General features: G+C 38.7%; 1 protein-coding gene across 1 annotated transcript; it reads left to right on the forward strand.

Annotated features, from left to right (window-relative positions):
* Window positions 1–166: 166 nt before the first annotated feature.
* On the forward strand, window positions 167–18,742 carry LOC108143874 (dual specificity protein phosphatase 1-B). Its single transcript, XM_017268442.2, has 4 exons — window positions 167–947; window positions 3,354–3,500; window positions 6,356–6,580; window positions 16,959–18,742. The coding sequence occupies exons 1-4, from the start codon at window positions 704–706 to the stop codon at window positions 17,768–17,770; spliced, it is 1,428 nt and encodes a 475-aa protein (XP_017123931.1). The 5' UTR covers window positions 167–703; the 3' UTR covers window positions 17,771–18,742.
* Window positions 18,743–18,756: the final 14 nt, after the last annotated feature.

Raw genomic sequence — 18,756 nt, forward strand, 5'->3', positions numbered from 1 at the left:
TAACAGATCAATTATAGCCCGAACAGAAATTAACATACTAACAGTGGCTGAGAGAGAGCTTGGGTGAGAGTGCGCCTGCGGCCAGCTCGCAAGCAAAATCGTTTCCTGCAGATCTGGCCACACTATTGCACTTCTTTATCAAAGTCGGTTATCACATTTGTTTTGCCCGTTCATTCGTCTTTTGAAATTCGCTTCGAACGGTTGTCAGTCTCTGGACTTTTGTACAACCAGTTCGAGCCAAAAACTTAACTCCGCGCGAAAAGCATAGGAAATACATCGCTAGGAAATATTAAAGAACATTGATACTTGGATATAAAAACATTTTTCACCCAAAAACTTGACTTATGCTTAAGTGAAGAAGCAGAACCTGAGGATTCTACTAATTGGACAATAAACAGTTAAGTCACCATAAAATCTACAACCCGCGCGTTTTCTGGTTAATGAATTAAAAGAAAAAAGTGTGCGTGTGCTACAAGTGGATATAAAACTCGATTTCTGGGCCCCCGATTTTTTGGTTGCAACACACACATTGTAACGGGAAGTGGCTCAACAAGTGGCTCGGGGATTATCTAATAAAACCCCTACTACCGAAAATCATACAAATCATATAGATTAAACGGGGCAGCAGCAACAACAAAATAAATATATCAATTTTAAAACAACCAAAGACCCAATGTGTGTGTAAGTTAGTGCCTGCATATGTATGTGTGTGAGTCGAGAAACGCAGAACAGCAGCAACAACAATAACAAGAGCGACTACAACAACGCTACAACGGCAACGTCGACAGCACGCAACAACAACAGCAACAACGGCGGCTGTGAGTGCGACGGAGACGGCAACAGCGTGAGTCATTTAAGTGAAATGAAAATGCGGATAAAGCGAGAAGCGCCGTGTCTTCTGTTATTTATGCCAATCCAAAATACCAACAACAACAATCGTATTGGTGGTGAGTACAACAAAATATTACAAAGCAATAAGAAAATCGTACAATTTAAGATTACACTTAAACCAATCAAGTATGAGAGCGGGCGGAGAGAGCGAATTAATCGCTCTCTCTTGATTTTTACCGCTTGGCATGCTGTTTACTTTTGCAGGGGCGCGAAAGAGAGGGGGCGAACACACGTAAGCGTCTCCATTTCATTTCTACAACAGAAATAAGCAACAAAAAAAGAAACGAACTCGAGAGAGATCAGAGTTACTTTTTTTCGCTCCATACGTGACTCACAATTCGCGTGTCTTTCAAAAATAAAAGCAAAAGAAGCGTTTCGATTCGTTTCTGTTCGCTGGTTAAATAAAGCAAAAAAAAAATCCAACAAAATACAAGTACAAATAAAAAAATCACCAGAAAAATGTAAAGCAAAGCAGGTTTCTCAAGCGGCCTGGCAACGCTGAAAAACCCGCTTTGAAACGACCTTTCGAGTACGAATTCATCGGCACAGCAACAACACACTCTACCAGCTACAACAACAACAGTATGAGGAAAAGGGGAGCAGAAGGGGAAAAAGCAACAGCCGCAGCAGCAACAACTTGGAATTGAAGTTGGGAGCCAACGATTGAGAGGAAGAGCAGGAAGAGAGAGTTGCAGGGGCCCAGTGGCGGAGCGAAAAGTGGGCATGGCAGTGCTGCAAAGGGTTTCTAGAACCCCTTTGAAATAGCCAAAAGTTAGACCTTTAAATTTGCAATATAAGTTTTTCATCAAAGATCTTAATATCAAGACTAGGAGTTGCTATCAGCTAATTTCAGTAAGGTCTCTTAAATTTCTGAAATAGAACATCATAGAGCCCAAAATCTTAAAATAAATACTATAAATATGATCCTAACGACCAAAATAGAAATGTAATCAGCTTGTAATGCCGAAAGATACTTATGTACATCGAAATAGCCCATTAATAGACTAAGTTTTCTCATTCTTCTACGAGTTGAAACAAAGTGAAACGTTTTATATATTTTTGTACATGAAATTGTATTATTGCACACACAAATGTTATTGCAAAAAGTCACACTAAACAAAGATTTCTAACTCTGTTGGCAAATAAATAATAACAAATAATAATTAAACATGTTTACGAATAATTGATAATACAAAAAACAAAATATTCCTAAAAGGCTAGAATGAATCAGGCTTTTTAAAGTAATTGAACCTTAAAATTATAAAAAATCTTCAACCCAAAAGTTGATCAAAATAGAAAACAGAAATATAGCTAATAACTGGTTTTTATAAGTAAACAAGCGACTGCATACTAATTAGCACTTTTCTTTTTTCTTCTACCTTCATCTCTTTGCCACCGCTAGCCCCCTTTGAAACCCACACACTCCAGACCCCAGACGCCCCTGGGGGCTTGCAATGCACTATTGGCATGCGATTTTACTTGTTTTACTAGCCGCAAACAACAACAGCGAAAAAAAACCGAACCAACGTTTCCTGCCGCGGTGAAAAGTTGCTTGTAATTTTTTGTAGCTGTTGCTTTTTCTGTGTTATTTTTTTTTTAGGCTTTTGGGGTCGCTTGGCTGATAACAGCAATTTTGTACGCCAGAAGTTTACTCTAAGTAGTTCGTGAATAAAAAAAGACACTATGCTTATGCGGTTTACAGCTGATAAAGCCAAGTCAGGACAGTTCAACATAATAAGACCCCTTTGAAAAAATAATACAAACTGTAGCATTCATATCTTATCGCATTTTAGCTAATTAAGTTTGAAATTAGTAAAGGAAATGACGTAAAATCAAGGCATAGTTCAATCATTTGTCAATTGTATTCAGTATTATTAAAAAGTGGATATGGTCACTAAAAGAATAACTCTTCTAATTCGGTAGAGTTTAAAACTCATATCAAAAAGGCATATTATTTTGTTTAGCTAAATCCGAGTTCGTGTGACCTCAGAATACTTCATTATCACACGAAATAAATTTCTGCTGCTGCTATCGGCAGCATTTGTTTAATTTTTTTTCAGAGTAGCTTGTGTTTTATCAAATCGGTATCTGGCGCGCTTGCAAAACGTTTTCTAATTATGCCTGCTCATTGTGATAAGCGACTTGTGAGCTTCAAGCGAATGTGGAAAACTTTAGCTTGGCATTCTCCCTACCGTAATCAGCCAAACTCTGTAGAGCCGAAATAAATGTCTTACGTCAGTTTTGGCAGGCGGCAAATCGAAACGAAATATTTTTGCGGTTTATTTGAACATGGGACCTGGTGCGACAAGTTTTTTTTTTTTTTTTTTGCACTGTGGTCCACACAAACAGACCGTGCTGACATCATTGGTTATAAAATTAAGCAAATCGCTAACCGACAATTATAATCAGCGTTTAAACCGCCTTGTTAATGCGTATTTTCGGCTTTCTGTTTTTCTCCACAGCCAATCAGAAGGACTATCCCAACAAGCGGTCCAGGGAGAATCTGGCATGTGACGAGGTGACATCGACGACGTCATCTTCCACGGCAATGAACGGCGGCGGACGGACGCCGGCGCTAACCCGCAGCTGCTCCAGTCCGGCGGTCTACGGTGAGTGAAAGCTGCGAAATGGGGAACCCACCGAAAACTATGCGACCCAAAGACGGGTTTGCAAAAATCTGTGACTCAGTTAGAAATGCTTTGGTATACTGGACAAGTTTATGAAAATCAGCTGCTTAGGCCTGGGCAGCCTATAATTGCATTGTTATTAATTTTGGTATCTAGTTAGAACATTGTATGTTGAAAATTTTGAATTTTTACAAAAACTGAACTTAACAGATAGATGCAGAGTTTCATTATTGTGTCAAGAAACTTTCTGAACACAGATCTCTTAGGAAATAGTGATACATTATTATGCGTAGTCCGTCAATTATGATGAGCGGAAATGTTAATTTAATTGAACATTATTGTGTTGATTCACAGAAGCTTGCATACCAAAGTAAAACACATTCACTTGCACAGTACCAAAGTTACAGACGCTTCTAATCAAGAGCGGAACTTAAGAGCACTATATCTTTTCCCGATCGAGCAGCAATCTCTCGATTGTTCTGCTGTTGCATATTTGCGTTTGTACTGCTGTTTGTTGTTTGTTGTGTGCTTATCATTGCATTTCATTTCCTACTCGGCCTAAGTTCCCCACCCCTCCATTCCGTTTTCCCCCACCCGTTTTGATAGTACTACATGACGATAAATTGTCTCAGATTGTCATACAATCTTTCCGTCATTTATCCCCCTCTCTTTCCCACACTTGTGAGCTCTGCTTTAACATTAAAAACAAACTGTTTTGTTTTTGCTTTGGCACGTGCTGTGAAATAAATCGCTCGCTTAATACACCCCTCTCGCTCGCACCTTTAACTCGTATTTTTTCACGTTACGAAATCGAGCGTACGTATACGTACGTACATATGTATGAAAAGTATGCGAAAAGCAACAAAACACATGCAAAACAATATAATAACAAAGTCAGCTACAGAGGTAGCAACAACAAAGACTGTGATACAGTGAAATTTTCAATGTCAAACTTTTGGATATTACTCATTTACTTACTCACTTTGGGAATCATACTTAATCTCGGGCTTGAGTGGGGTAACCCTCGATCTATCTACCCCCATCCCTTTTTTTTGCATTCACCTTTTCACCTGACAAAGGTGTGATCACATTGTGATGTTTCCTTGGTATTCAGTTTATTCTATATTACGCACATCTAGTCGAGTATTAGTAATGCATCAGCATTCTAAAAATTGCTTTTAATCTCAACTAATCAGGTACTAAAAATAAATTCATATTATAACATTTTCTGTCAATGAAATTATAATGCAATGTAGACCACAATAACTAAGTTAGTGGTGACATTAATAATTCCATGAAAATCGATCTGCTTAAAATGATGAACAACTATTACATATTTACCATAAATAAACATGGAGCAATCATTGGTAAATAGAAACTGTAGTTTTTGCAAGCAAATGAATAAGCAAATATACTGTAATGATTCACAGTACGTCATAAAAATTAGTAATAAGTTTAATGCCACAAGAAAGGAAACTCCCAAAAAAAATTATTTTATAGCAAATTGAAAATACCTTTGAGGTTCGTAATTAGCGATCGATTACTGTGCGGTGCTTTATCAGGGGATTGCAGTGTTTGTTACTAGACAACAGCGATTCCTGTTTACCAAAATGCCAAATGAGTCACTGTGGAAATATTTAGGAAATCCGTTAATTGCATTCTTAATACACGACTATGTCTATTTGTAGTACTATCAGTAGGGGCTGGCGTAAATGCCACACTGACAATCATCTTTTACGTGTAAAGTTCCAACGTGCTGTTGTGATGACTAATGCAAGTGATTTCCGTGTGACCCACAAAGTGCAGTCAGCCCAAAAAATAAATATAAATGAAATACACGAAGTTGAGTTGCCATGGCTCTGAGTGCTATCAATTAACACGCAACCCAATGACAAATAATCGATGAACCGCAGGGTGGAGGGAGTTCTCGGGGTTGGGTCTCTATGGCCAAAACCGCAGGGCATATGCTGGGCCCTGGGACCGCACTTCAATCTAAACATTACACTCGGGAAAATGAGTTTTGAAAATTATTGCTGATCTTTTGACCAAATCAAAAGGATATGTTTATCCAAAAGTTAGATTTCCAAATTTGCATTCAATAAGTTTGAGGAACATATAACAATTAAAGAGTGGTTTTATTTTGAAGTCTTTAATTTGGATGGCATTAGTTGCCCAAGACAAAGGTTAGTTTTTCGGAGTGTAGTTAGACGGTGCACAATTATAGATACACATAGAGAGGGAAGAAAAAACAATTGCGCGGCTCATTGAGAGTGCTACGAACTCGGGGACGGCCATGAGGCAATGTGAAGCCACCCCTCGGCCCGCTGACCGCCCTCCCCCTCCCCTTCCCCTTGCCGCTCCCCCACCTTCGAATTCGCCCACTGCCAATAAAACTGAACCCAACTGAACTGAGACTATGCCTCTGTGTGTGGCATGACTCATGCAACAGCAACAGCAACGGAGGCCCCAGCAGACGAATCCAATCGAAACGAAAACTGTTCAGATGAGGTGGAAGAAGGGGGAGAAAAAATAAACAATTTGTTGTAGCAAAATTTAGACGTTGTATACAACAATAGATACAGAAAACAGGGCCAGGCCATCACTATACCCATACCCATCCCCATCCCCATCGCCATCGCCATCGCCAGCCCCATAACAATGATCATTTGCCAGACTCTTTTGTTGCATGACATCGCGAATTGGCAAACTTCCATCGCGATATAGACTGAGAGATCCCCCGACAATGGGCACTTTTTGTACGACTTTTGGGGCAGCAAGAACTTTTCCATTATTTACTCATAAAAACTAATGATCCGATCTCCGCATGTATCTTGCAGATATAGAAACACATCCCGCCTCGCCCGTGTTCCCGCATCTATTGCTGGGCAATGGCCGCGATGCCAACGATCCCAGCAGCGTGGGCGCCAACTGTGTGCTGAATGTTACCTGCCAAAGTCCCAATGAGAGCCATCTGCAGGGCCTCAAGTACATGCAAATACCTGCCAGCGATACGCCCCATCAGAACATTAAACAGTACTTCCAGGAGGCCTACGACTTCATCGGTGAGTTTCCCTAGAATATAAGCCATATAAATCATCGCATCACTACCGTTTGATCTCAAATCCTTTTGATTTGAAATATTAGGATCGTTAAATATTAATGCTATGCCTTTTAACCAAATATCATTAGTGTTGATTGAGTTAGTGGTACCTACATTATATTATCTACATTATATTATCACAATATAAAGCTATTAAGCACGAGATAAGAACCTGTTTCTCTATAAAATAGATGACCAAATGATATCTTTCTTCCGTCTAGCAGAAAAATGCGACTAGATTATGGTGAAATTTTCAAAATATTTGCTGTTGATTTAGCTGACTATATTATCTTGTTTTCATTTGGAAAAACAATGTGAAATTCTGAGAAAGCTTGAGCTCCCCAAATCCAGTCTGAGAATCCGAGTTACGCTTAGTCATCATCTTTGGTAATTTGCTATTGGCAATTGCTAAACGTGACTTGTTATTGGATGCCTGGCGGGCTTTTTCAGCGGTCAGCGGGCTTATTTGTGGATTTTGCATAACGGTTTTAGTCTGGCTTCCACTTCCCTTTCTTCTTGGCTGGCTGGAAAATTCGTTATTGACTTTTTTGTTTGCCCCTTTTTTTGGCTTTTTGTGTGCTCTTGGCGTTTTGTGCTGCCTTCAGCGCTTTTCCCACACAAACAAGCACACTATACTTTTGTTAATTTTAAATGAAAATAATAAAATGTACCCAAACCGAAAAGGGGAACGAGGCGTGCGGAAAGAACTTTAGCCGTGGAATATAATGCTGACGTCAATCGCATTTTTCCATTTTCTATGTCCAAAGCGGTTCATCAAGTATTTTTGTTTTGCATTTTTTTTTTTTTATATGTATTTTTTTTTTGTTTCCAAGCTAATGTCTTGGCACGTGTGCACGAGCTTTGTCGTTCTTATTGCTGCTTTTGTTTCCCGGTATTATTACTATTTTTGTAGCGTCTCTTATTTAAGTAGTGCAAATATTTCATTTAAAACAAGCGCGAGAAAAACCGAGTGGGTGGTACGACCGACGGCCTCCAAACTAGGTGTCTCAAAAAGTGCTATTATAGTTCTACACAAAAGTGACTTGTATTGGATTTGGTATTCAGAAAATATGCCTTGTTTGATTGCTTGTGACTTTATTAGAATATTTGAAGGAACTTCTTGAAATAAATTTTTACAAATTCAAATAAAAATTCCCAACTCAAATTTAAAAACATTGATATTCATAAATTAAATAAGAATTTTATAATATAGTTACATATGTATATGTACCTTTCTTCTAGTTGTGATAAAAAATCACCAATATGAAGTTCCGAGAACAAGTTGTGTAGGACAAAATAATAAATAAGAAAAAAATAAATAAAATTACCGATTCCTAGAACAAAATATTTTTCATTTAACTGGCATTAAATGTAATCATATTTTACTAACGATAACAATGGGATTCTTGGAACATAGATGACCAGTACTCTACCTAAATTTGCAAATTAAACTGTCAAAATCTTTTCGTTATTGTAAATATGGTAACAATTTTGACTTGATTCGAGCCAATACCAACATCTTATAAGAGGCCTAATATATAATTTTATGTTATAGTTAGGATAATGAAAGATTAGGTTTCTAAAACAGTAAATAGTACTATATTTTAAAACGAAGCTCAAATCAAAGTTCCCCACACTGTCGAGTCTATCGTGCTCCCTCGCGCTCATAGAAATGATTAGGGTGTGTGGATAAGGAGCAATGCTCCTTCCCCCTCCTTGGGTTGGTGTTTTTGCTGCTCCTACGCTTATCCATTCGCTCTCCACTTTGCCTCCTTCGTTCCTTCTTTCTCCTTCTTCTTCTTTCGTCGCCCCATTGTTGTTGCTGTTGCGTGTTGGCGTTGGCAGACAGCATGGCGGCATTTGCGTCGTCGTCTAGTTGTTGTTGCTGTTGCCTGCCTCTTTGTGTCGTTACTGTGTTGCGACTTTGGCCACACTGAAAAACATAATTGAAGGATAAAGGATTTGATAAGATTCGTGATTTTTTTTTTAATTTTATTAATATCAAAAGTTGTAACTTTGAAAGTAAATTAATTTTAACTTATGGCATTTTGAAGTACCATTGTTTTATCTCTAATCTTATTTTTTAATCCCTTTTTTAATTGATAAAATTCTTTTGTTTTAGAAATTTATTACATATTTCAAAATTAAGAAAATTGGTTTGGAAATTAAAGTTATGAAAAGGTGGAGATCAGGCTTATCACAAAAGAAAGCTCTGTTAAGTTTGACAGTAGAAATGAAAACTGCCACTAAAGTAATATTTTTGCTTAGTGCAGACAAGTTTTCTCGGGTAATGGAAATTTTATGCAGATTGCCGTCGTACCAGCAATAGCAGCAACAACAGGAGCAACAAGACTAACCAACCGCAAACGTCCTTTCTGATAAGGGTTGTCCTCGAATCGCTTCCTGCGCTGCCCGGCTGTTAATGTATTTTTGGCCACTACTGTTCGCTGGCATGACTCATCGTCATTTCGTTTTGTTGTTCGTTCACAATGCAATGTGGAACACTGAGAGAGCGAGACGGCCAGAGAGTGGGTGGTGGGTGGGCTGGTGTACCATAGTACAGCCGCATCGATTTTTCTGTTGGCTTCTTATTGTTGCTATTTATTGCGCCGCCAACGGCACTTTTCACCCCTCTCTCTCTCTCGCTCTTTCGTTGTGGCATATGTTCTATTTTTGTAAACATTTTGGTTCCTGTTTATGAGTCATCGTTTCGTTTTTTTTTTAGTGGGTTATCCTTGTGCAAGTGGCCTCGACTGTTGGTGTTCGTTTTGTTGTTGCGGATGTCAGGTGGGGGAGTAGCAACAGCTGCTTAGTCTCTCCCTTTCTCTTGCTCTTCCCTCTCTACGTTTATTTTGCATCTGTCAGATCAAAATTCTCGATACGTTCCACTTTTTAACAGTACACAGAAAGAAAACTTAGTATAATATGGCAACTACTTAAATTAATAAGCTAAAGAAATATAAAAACTTACAACGATGGTATTTAATATCGAACTGGTCTATATGATTAAGCCAATTCAATCTTAATGCCCACACCACAATTTGATTTCAATATTTTGTGTGCACTACCATTTATTTTTCTTTACCTCACTTTTTTTTTATCCATGCTCAAGTATTATTTTTATAAATGCTCTGGCTCCCTCCCTCACACTCTCTCTCTCACTCACTCCCGCGCAAAAACACATTAGTACTCAGGCACGAAGTAACAGTGGGTGGGGGGCTGGGGAGAAGAAGCAGGAGGAGGTGGCGGCAAAGAAGAAGCAGGGAAAAGTATATGTATTTGTACTGAGTGCATGAGTCATGATTTCGCTTCTCTGTTTGAGTGTGTTTGCCCCTGCCTTTTGCGCATTCGTTTTTGGTTTGCCGTCGTCACCTTATGCCTATTATTATTGTTTTATTTCGCCTGGGTATATGCTTCCTCTTATTTCGTACAACTTATGATTTCTCATTGTTGCGTTGCTTTTCGTTTTCCATTCATTATAACAGCACTTTGTGTAAGGGCAGGGGAGGGATTGTGGGAGGGGTAGGAAGCACCGCTATTTGAAGCACAGCTTGAAATGAGCTCAACGTTCGAGGCCCCATATTTGTTGTTGTTGGTGTTGTAGTAGTGGTAGGCGCTGGATAATGCTAATGTCATTATGCTTTGTCATTAACATGAATGATAAACTACGCCAAACCACTTGGCCTAGAAAGCAATCAAAGCTTCAATTGTCAGGAAATGGAACGGTATCATGATATTTGGGTAGCATATTCGGTCTAGTACTTGTAATCGCAATTTGGACATTACAAGGACTTTATATTTGGGTACTCTAAAGATCCCATGACTTGACTAAAAACTGTCCTCAAAAAAAAAATAGAATATGGATCGCACAAATTAAAAATTGACATTAATATACATATATCAACCAATAGGACTTATAAAAAGTTATTAGATTAAGAATAATATAATTTATTAATATAACAGGTTAAAAAACGTTTTCAAAAAAAGTCAAATTTTAATAAATTAAAAAAAAATAAGGCCAAGAATACAAGCAGCTTTGATAAACAAACGCAAAAGAGGAAATTTTTGAATTCGTAGTGTAATTAGCATAGTTGCTCCCTAGAAGAGTTTTTACAATGCTATTCCATCTACGTAACCCTTACCACATCCTTCCTTATCTGCTGCGAGGCCTAATCAATTTGTCAAGTTATCGCCACGATGTCTGTACTGACTGTACCCGCATATTATTTGTGCGCCAAGTAATCAAGCCATCAACTTTTATCTGCCAACGACGATGGAGGCCTCTTTGGCAAACTAACTTAATCTACAACGGAGCATATATACGGTTACGGTTTACGTTTACGGGGACACTTACGGGTACGAGTACGGGTTGTGCACACACCGTCGCAGAAGCAGCTAAGTAAACTGGAAACGGAGGCCCCTTGAGAACATTTGGTGATAGGCCACATTATATATACAAACATACTGTTGGACAGCTGATTAGATAAAACTATGAATGCATGCATATGTACAAAATATATATCAACAATTGCGGTTGAAAAAGAAGAAGGTTACCATAATTTTAAAATAAATTGGTGACTTATAAGTTTGAAATATAAAAAAAACCTATTTTTTGTAAAACAAATTGTATTTTTAAAGTTTTAAAAAACCCCAATTTTTTTTATTTCGAGCGCAGCTGAAACAGACTGATAAATAAGAAGTATACGTTCAAAAGAGATAACTTGAAAAATCCTGTCTAATGAGTAATCGAAAATCCGTTGGCAGACCACAAACAAAAAGAAAATAACAGAAACAACAAAAATCCCGAGGTGACATTTTTGTTGGCCCCGTGCACATAATTTCAATATTCGTCAGCCGGCTATTTATAAAATGCAAAAATCAACGAAGCAAAATAAACTGAAAATCTTCGCACAGGAATTTCGAATTTGAAATTTTTGCGTTGCGACTTCGCTTTCTTATTGTTGTTGTGGTGGGCGCATGAGAAATTCGAAATTATAAGGCTGTTAATCATTTAACAGGGAACCCACGCCCACACTTTCCCGTTTCCTCTTTACACAGTAAAAAATATGATTATATGTACATATTTTGGGTACAGTGTGTCTCAAGTATTTTTTATTTTACGTCCATATCAACCTTTAAAAGCACTAACTTTCTTTATCTTATATCTTTTTATCATTTTACAAATATTGTTATTTCGTATCAATCTTTAGCGTATGCCATTGCTGCCTATTTCGATATGATCGTGTAACACTGTTCTACCATAAAGACTTTCAAATTGATTCTAAATAATATAGAAACAATTGTCTGTTTATTATATTATTCATTTGCGCCCGCGCACTTTGTATTTTCCTCGTCATTTTTTTACGCGCAATTTGTTTATGAAACATTTCGTTTGTTGTTATTGCCGTTGCGCATGCTCTTTATGAATCACTCGAGGAGAGCCCTGATCCATCTATGTATGTACCTCCCTCACTCACTACTCAGCCGATGTTTTTAAGTTGAAGGCGACTTCAAAGTGCAGGCTGTCTTGGGAGCTTTTGTTGTTTCCGTATGACTCGACACGTCAAAGTCGAGATTCGCCAAGTTGAAGGTCAAGTTGAGACTTCCTCCCCGCCGCCCCGGTCGTCCCACTCTCTTTGTTTTGGATGATTCAGCGCCGTCTTATCGCCATTTAAGTGTCCTGGCACCTGCCGCACTCAGACTCACACTCTGTCCGTCTCTTTCAGTCGCACTAAAGCCGTCTCTTTTTGACTAAATCTGAAACGCGTATGAGTAAGCAGGTATTCTTAATGATAAACAGTCGCCGAAAGTAATTAAATATTTCGAATATAAACAAAACTACTTGTTGCTTGACAACGTGCTTCGGTAAAAGACAATGGAAAGCATACAAATAGGATCGGATTTAAAAAATGTCCAGTTTAAATACCAAGAAGTACGAATCTTTATGCGACTTTAAACTACCTATGACAAAAAATAATTGTTTTAATACTTTTAACATAATATTGAGGTAGGTTCTACCCTTATCCTTATTATCCTTTCTTTTGTGCTATTTCCGTGATCATGGCTGTACAACATACAAACCCCTTATTCATATATCATGTTCCTCGTGCTCAAAGGTTGTTGTTTCAGTTTCTGTTTCTGTTTTCGGTTCTGATTCTGTTGCCGTTTCTGTTTCTGTTTCTGGCCATGACTCAGAGGGAGTTGCGAGAGTTTCGCACCCTGGCACTGTTTGGGTTGACGTTGACCCTAGGGTCCAAGATCCGGGTCTTAATCATCACGAGGAAAAGTGAAATGATGCATTGGGCAAGCGGACATTGAGAGCAAGAACCAAAAAACGACGCGACAGGCAGTCGTCATTGTCTGGGCAAGACAGATATGCCATGCCCATGCCCCAAACACCATATAGCACCATACCATCCCGTACCAAAGGCATCCCAGCTGTCAGACAGTCGTCTGCCACTTGGCCCACTTCTGAGCCGAATTCACCAGATGACGCACCCGGGGGCCCGGCAATAAAAATAAAGAAAGCATCGCTACTGTTGCACTTAATCATACATTCATCGATGTGAGAATTCGGTGACTACCCAAAGTTGGCATTACGCATCGCCCCTTAAATGGAGTCACGACGCTCAGCCCTTTGGAATGGTGTACTGCCCCATTATAGACACGACTCCCCGGGATCTATGTGTATCAGTCATCCACAGTCATCGCCGGAAAATGCGCTCCGGTGAACTAAGTCCGTTTAGTCATATGGTATGGCGCTCTATTGGCGATTAGTAATTCCCCACAGCATATATGGCCGCATATTTGTCACGAACAATAAACAATTACCAAAGTGCCGCTTCCCAATAATCGAGCAAAAGCCTCCGCTTCGAGTTCCGTTTTCTGTGAACAAAATAAGCTTAGAAATATGCAAAAATAACTTAAAGACAAACAATCAAAAATTTGTTGATTTTCTTAATAACCATTATTAACCGTTTGAACCACACAGAAGATAATAAAAGAAGGGATAAGTAAAACAGTTTAAGTCGAATTTTTTTTCGAACTTTTTCAATTCTTAAACATGTATCCTTCTTTCATGTTTTGGAAATATTTTAAAATCCATTGGTTAACGTTTTACTTTTCCTAATTTGTAGTTATGTTTGAAATAAATTTGGTAGATTTAAAAAAGTTTATTTGGAAAATTGTCAGCTGTTTCGTTTAAGTGCAATGGCTTGTATACTAATCCTTCCGTTTTCTCAGTGCTTAAATTGAACTTGAGCCCAATTAGCTAGAACAACTTCATAGTGACTCAAACTTGAGTTTTGCGAAATTCATTCATCATTTACAGCTACTTCTTGCGAGTCTTTTGGGAGACTCCTCAGCCCCTGTCTTTATTCTGCTTTGGTTCTTCTAGCCCATATGAGTCATATGGTGTGTGGTGTGTGCGAGACAGGCGCGTTTACGGCGCGTTTTATGCGCGATTTTAACTGTCTGAGCGACGGGGTCATTAACTAAGAGGATTTATGAGCGCCGTGCGAACGAAACTGAACGGACCGGGGACGGTGACCAATTGTCTGCCATTGTACGCTTAATGACCATCTTTCTTTATCTATGCGGCTGTCTATTTTTGGCCAGCCTATAGATTGGTCATCTCTTTATTTGCAGCATTTGATTCCACTATTTGTTCACTCGGAGAAAGGTGACCAAGGTCTCCTATAATAATACTACATAGGGTTTTGAAAAAATTCTAATAATTCTCTTCTGTAAAACTGTTTTAATAACACACACAAGTAGGTACATAATAAAAAAAGTTATCACCTTAAAATCAGATAAATATTCAATTAATCGATTCAATTAATTAATTGATGATTCAAATATATATTATTGTTATATTTTCAAACCACAATTTCTTGGCTTTGAAACGTCAAGTTTAACTTAAATTTGTGAATCCCCTTTTAAAGCTAATAGCATGACATATTGCAGGGGCTTTTTTTTTTGTGAGTGTAGTCTCTGAGGCAAGTCCCCATTTGGGAACTCTGACGTACCTATTTCAGGTACGTTAGCACCTAGGAACCTCCATTTTCAATGGTAATCTTTGACTGGAAGTTGATTATTTTTTTATGATGGATTTTCCCCGGGACCGGTTTATAGTTGCCATATCATCAACACCATTGTCGTCCCGATAACACGGTTAACTCGATTTAAGTTCACTTGACTGGTGTGTAAACTGCAATTCATAATTGTAGTCGAAATTTGTGAAATCGAAGAATTGTGCGGTAGGGAAGGTTTCCTTATCGCTGTCTACTTTGCACCCCGCTCTATTCATTGATAAATCAAACACACTGTTATCTCACCTCTTCAGGTGGGTTAAATAGCGAAAAGGGGTGGGTCTTCGGGGGCTATATCTATCTGTTTCTATGTAGAGGAGGTCTGACAATATGGCTGCAATTCCGAGTGAGTTACACGCGCCTTCCAGATTTATCGCTGATATCACTTCCTTTGCTATACATGTATGGCAAAGAGGGCTTATAACGGTGGGGTGCAGTATGTGCACTGCGAGAAAAGGGGGTGCAGTCGGGGCGGTGGGCGCCTGCCGCCTGCCGCCTGCCTGGTGACTAACAAGACTTCGCTTCTGTCCGACTGGCGGTTATCAACTGTTTGGAAATCGGACAAGTGTTGCCTTGTTTGCATTATGAGTAAGCATCGATTAGGAAAGGCTCCCCCATTCCCCTATAAAAACCCCTCTCGGAATTCCCTATGCCCACCACCAACCTAAAATCACACCACAACCAATTCATGAGCGATAAGATAATGCTTATTTTTTTCGGTGGTGGCTTTTTAAGGTTACAGGCGAACATCTGTAGCTGAAAAATCACATTGACGATTGTAAAAATTTACTCGTTTACTTTTAATACCCAAATATTAAAAAACAAAAGTAGAATATTACAATTTAGTTAAACCACAGTTCGTAAAAGTTTTACTTGTGTATTTGTTATACAATTAAAGTTAAATAAAACCTTGAAATGACAACTTTTAAGTAAAATAATGTCAATTATACCCAAAAATCACTTATAAGGATAAAAGGGCTAAAAGCTGTCGTTTAAACTTGTAATATTTAAACATATTCTAAGAATATTATTTTTATTATTTAAAATGTGTATTATTTTTAAACAATTAAAAAGTTTGTCAATTGTGTAAATGGAACGGGGAATTATTAAAACTGTTTTTTTCTAAAAACTTTCTTATTACTAGCAAACCACTTTAGTGATTTTTTACTGTAGAATAATTTGTGAGCCTTGGAAAAAGTGCGACGTATGCTGCGTATTCTTCTTCCTCTTTCTCCGCTTATCTTTGGCCAAAAATAACAACGTAAATTATGAGTTAATGTGCCCACGTGTGTGTGTGTCAGTGAGAGGGTGTGTGTGTGCGCGTGTGAGGGTATAAAAATGTTCTGTCAATAAGCCTCGTTGCTTTGTTGTTGCCTCTGGCAATGATGATGACTCATATCAGCAAAATTCACACAGTTGAGTTGCCGAGCGGGAGAGTGGAAGAGCAAACCGGGCAAGAGAGAGAGAGAGCAGCACCAATACACTGAGAGTATTGACAGGGCGATATCAACACAACGACAACATCATCGAAGCTTCCACGTTCGAGATACAAAATTCGAAAAGTTTCTCCATCGCCAGAGATGCAAACAAAAATGTATAAATAGCTAAACAAACTGTTTAAGAAAAATCAATTTTAAAACTAAAAAACAAACCCAAAATCGTATATCATTGAAAAACGTATCATGCACGTTGGCACAAGAAAATATTATCTTTTTAAATACTTTAAAAATGGAACTAAATAAAAATTGTTATGAGCACCAGAAAGTCTTTTTTTTAAATTGTTTTAAAAAAATTGTTTGATAAACAGAATAAACTTTAAAAATGGAACTAAATAAAAATTGTTATGAGCACCAGAAAAAGTTTTTTTTTTAAATTGTTTTAAAAAAATTGTTTGATAAACAGAATAAATAGAATGTGCCATTATGTTATTTGCAAAGTGTTAAGAGTGGCTGAGTTAGCTTTGCTGATTGTTTTAAAAATTTTAATTTTTGTATACAAAATAGAAAACTTCAGTACTGCATTTGTTGCATTGGCTCTATATCCCAAAGCTGAGCTAAAGTTTTTCCGCAAGAATTCTAACATTTAGACAATATTAAAAAATTATGTATAATATAAAAACTTTTTCTGTCAAGGGCATAGTCAGATAAGATAACTCATTCACAGAGCATTTCCATCTTACCGAAAATAAAACCTTTTAGCGGCTTATCTATCAGTATACTAAAACGATTCTTTCTCTTTGATTTTTTGCAGAAGATGCACGGAAAACGGGTTCCCGGGTGCTGTTGCACTGCCACGCGGGGATTTCACGCAGCGCCACCATAGCCATCGCCTACGTCATGCGCTACAAGTCGCTCTCCCTGCTGGAGGCCTACAAACTGGTGAAAGTGGCCCGGCCGATCATCTCGCCCAATCTGAACTTCATGGGCCAGCTGCTGGAGCTGGAGCAGAATTTGCGCAAGAGTGGCATCCTGGCGCCCGCAACCCCGCTTCTGAATAGTCCTAGTAATCCGTCAGGATCTTCGGTGGGTTTAAGTACCTCGTCTAGTCAACTGGTGGAGCAGCCGGAGCAGGAGGAGATCGAGGAGAAGCGGGAGCAGCGGGACCGCGGCAAATCCAAGTCGGATAGCGAGGCCATGGACGAGGATGTGTACGACTACGACGATGTGGACAGTGGTGCCGGCAGCCTGGCGGGCAGTAATTGCTCCTCACGACTAACCTCACCGCCGATTACACCGGAAGACGAGGCGCCCAGCACTTCGGCGGCAGCTTCCACAGTCTCTGAACTGGATTCACCCAGCTCCACAACCAGCAGCGGAATCTGCACCCTGCTGCAGTCCACCAGCTCCTCCGAATCCTGCGCAATCAGCAAGCCAAACCTGCTGTCGCCCACGAGGCAGCTGGCACTGTTTAAGCGGAATTCGCCCGCCAAACTGCGATTAAATCTGGAGTCCAGTTATGCGCCCGCGTCACCCATCCCAAAGTCCATGCTCCATACTCCCGTCTGCGAGGAGGCGCCGGAAGGCAGGAACATCCATTTGGCCGGCAACTCGACGAGGGACTGAGATAGGATCCCCGCGAGAAGTCGCCGCCAACTAGCAGCTGTGAAACGAAAAAAAATGTACAGCCAATTGCCACATTCTTTATGATCAAAATCAGATTCGATAATACTGTACTTCTCTTTAAAAACATGTAAAATATGACCACGTTTTAAGTTTTTTATCACTTTTGAACTACTAAAACTTAAGAATATTTTACCTGGCTGTAAGAAAATATGGATTATATCAAATCAAAAACGGCAAGAGGGCTGCTACTTCCTATACAAAAAGGTGATGCTAAATGATTTAGGGTCACCTGTGAAACGTGTAAATAAGAACGTTCATAAACTGTACATACAAGCGTACCTAAAACGAAACACACATGGAATAGGAATACAAATTGCAGCTTAAACTACTTGCAATACTTGTTAAAGGCTTTTGTAATGTATTTCTTCGCAACCCTGAACCAACACAGAACATAACAACTAAAGTAATCCAAAACAACAAACTGGAGAAATTGTTTGAGAAGAAAAACAAACCTCGTATATGTTAATTTAGTTTAATTTTAGTCGTAAGCGAAACTTAACTATACCTACTACACACATAAACTATATTAAAATTCACATAGAACAATGAAAATCCAAAATGCACTGCAACTATTTCTGCTGACTTGCCACACAACACGTACTCCCCTACCCAACTCCCAAAAATATAAGAAACCCCGCCATATACACAGCAAAGATCTTATCAAAACTGTTCTAAGTTTTATCAATCCGCTATAGCCACACCACACTATAAACTTGCATGTAATTTAGTTACTTCTTGAAAGTGAGGAAAGTTTGTGTTTTCTAGTTTTAGTTATTTATATAAAAGAGCGCGTGAGAGTATAATGAATGCGATTTAATTCATTTGAATTAGGCAGTAAATCTAATAGGCTAAGCTACACTCGAAATGTGTAACCCGTGTGTTAAGTAAACGGAAATTATAATAGTAACCAAACCAACTTCTGTTTT

The sequence above is a fragment of the Drosophila elegans genome, unplaced genomic scaffold (assembly GCF_018152505.1).
Source record: "Drosophila elegans isolate 14027-0461.03 unplaced genomic scaffold, ASM1815250v1 contig_468, whole genome shotgun sequence".
Taxonomy (NCBI): Eukaryota; Metazoa; Arthropoda; class Insecta; order Diptera; family Drosophilidae; genus Drosophila; species Drosophila elegans.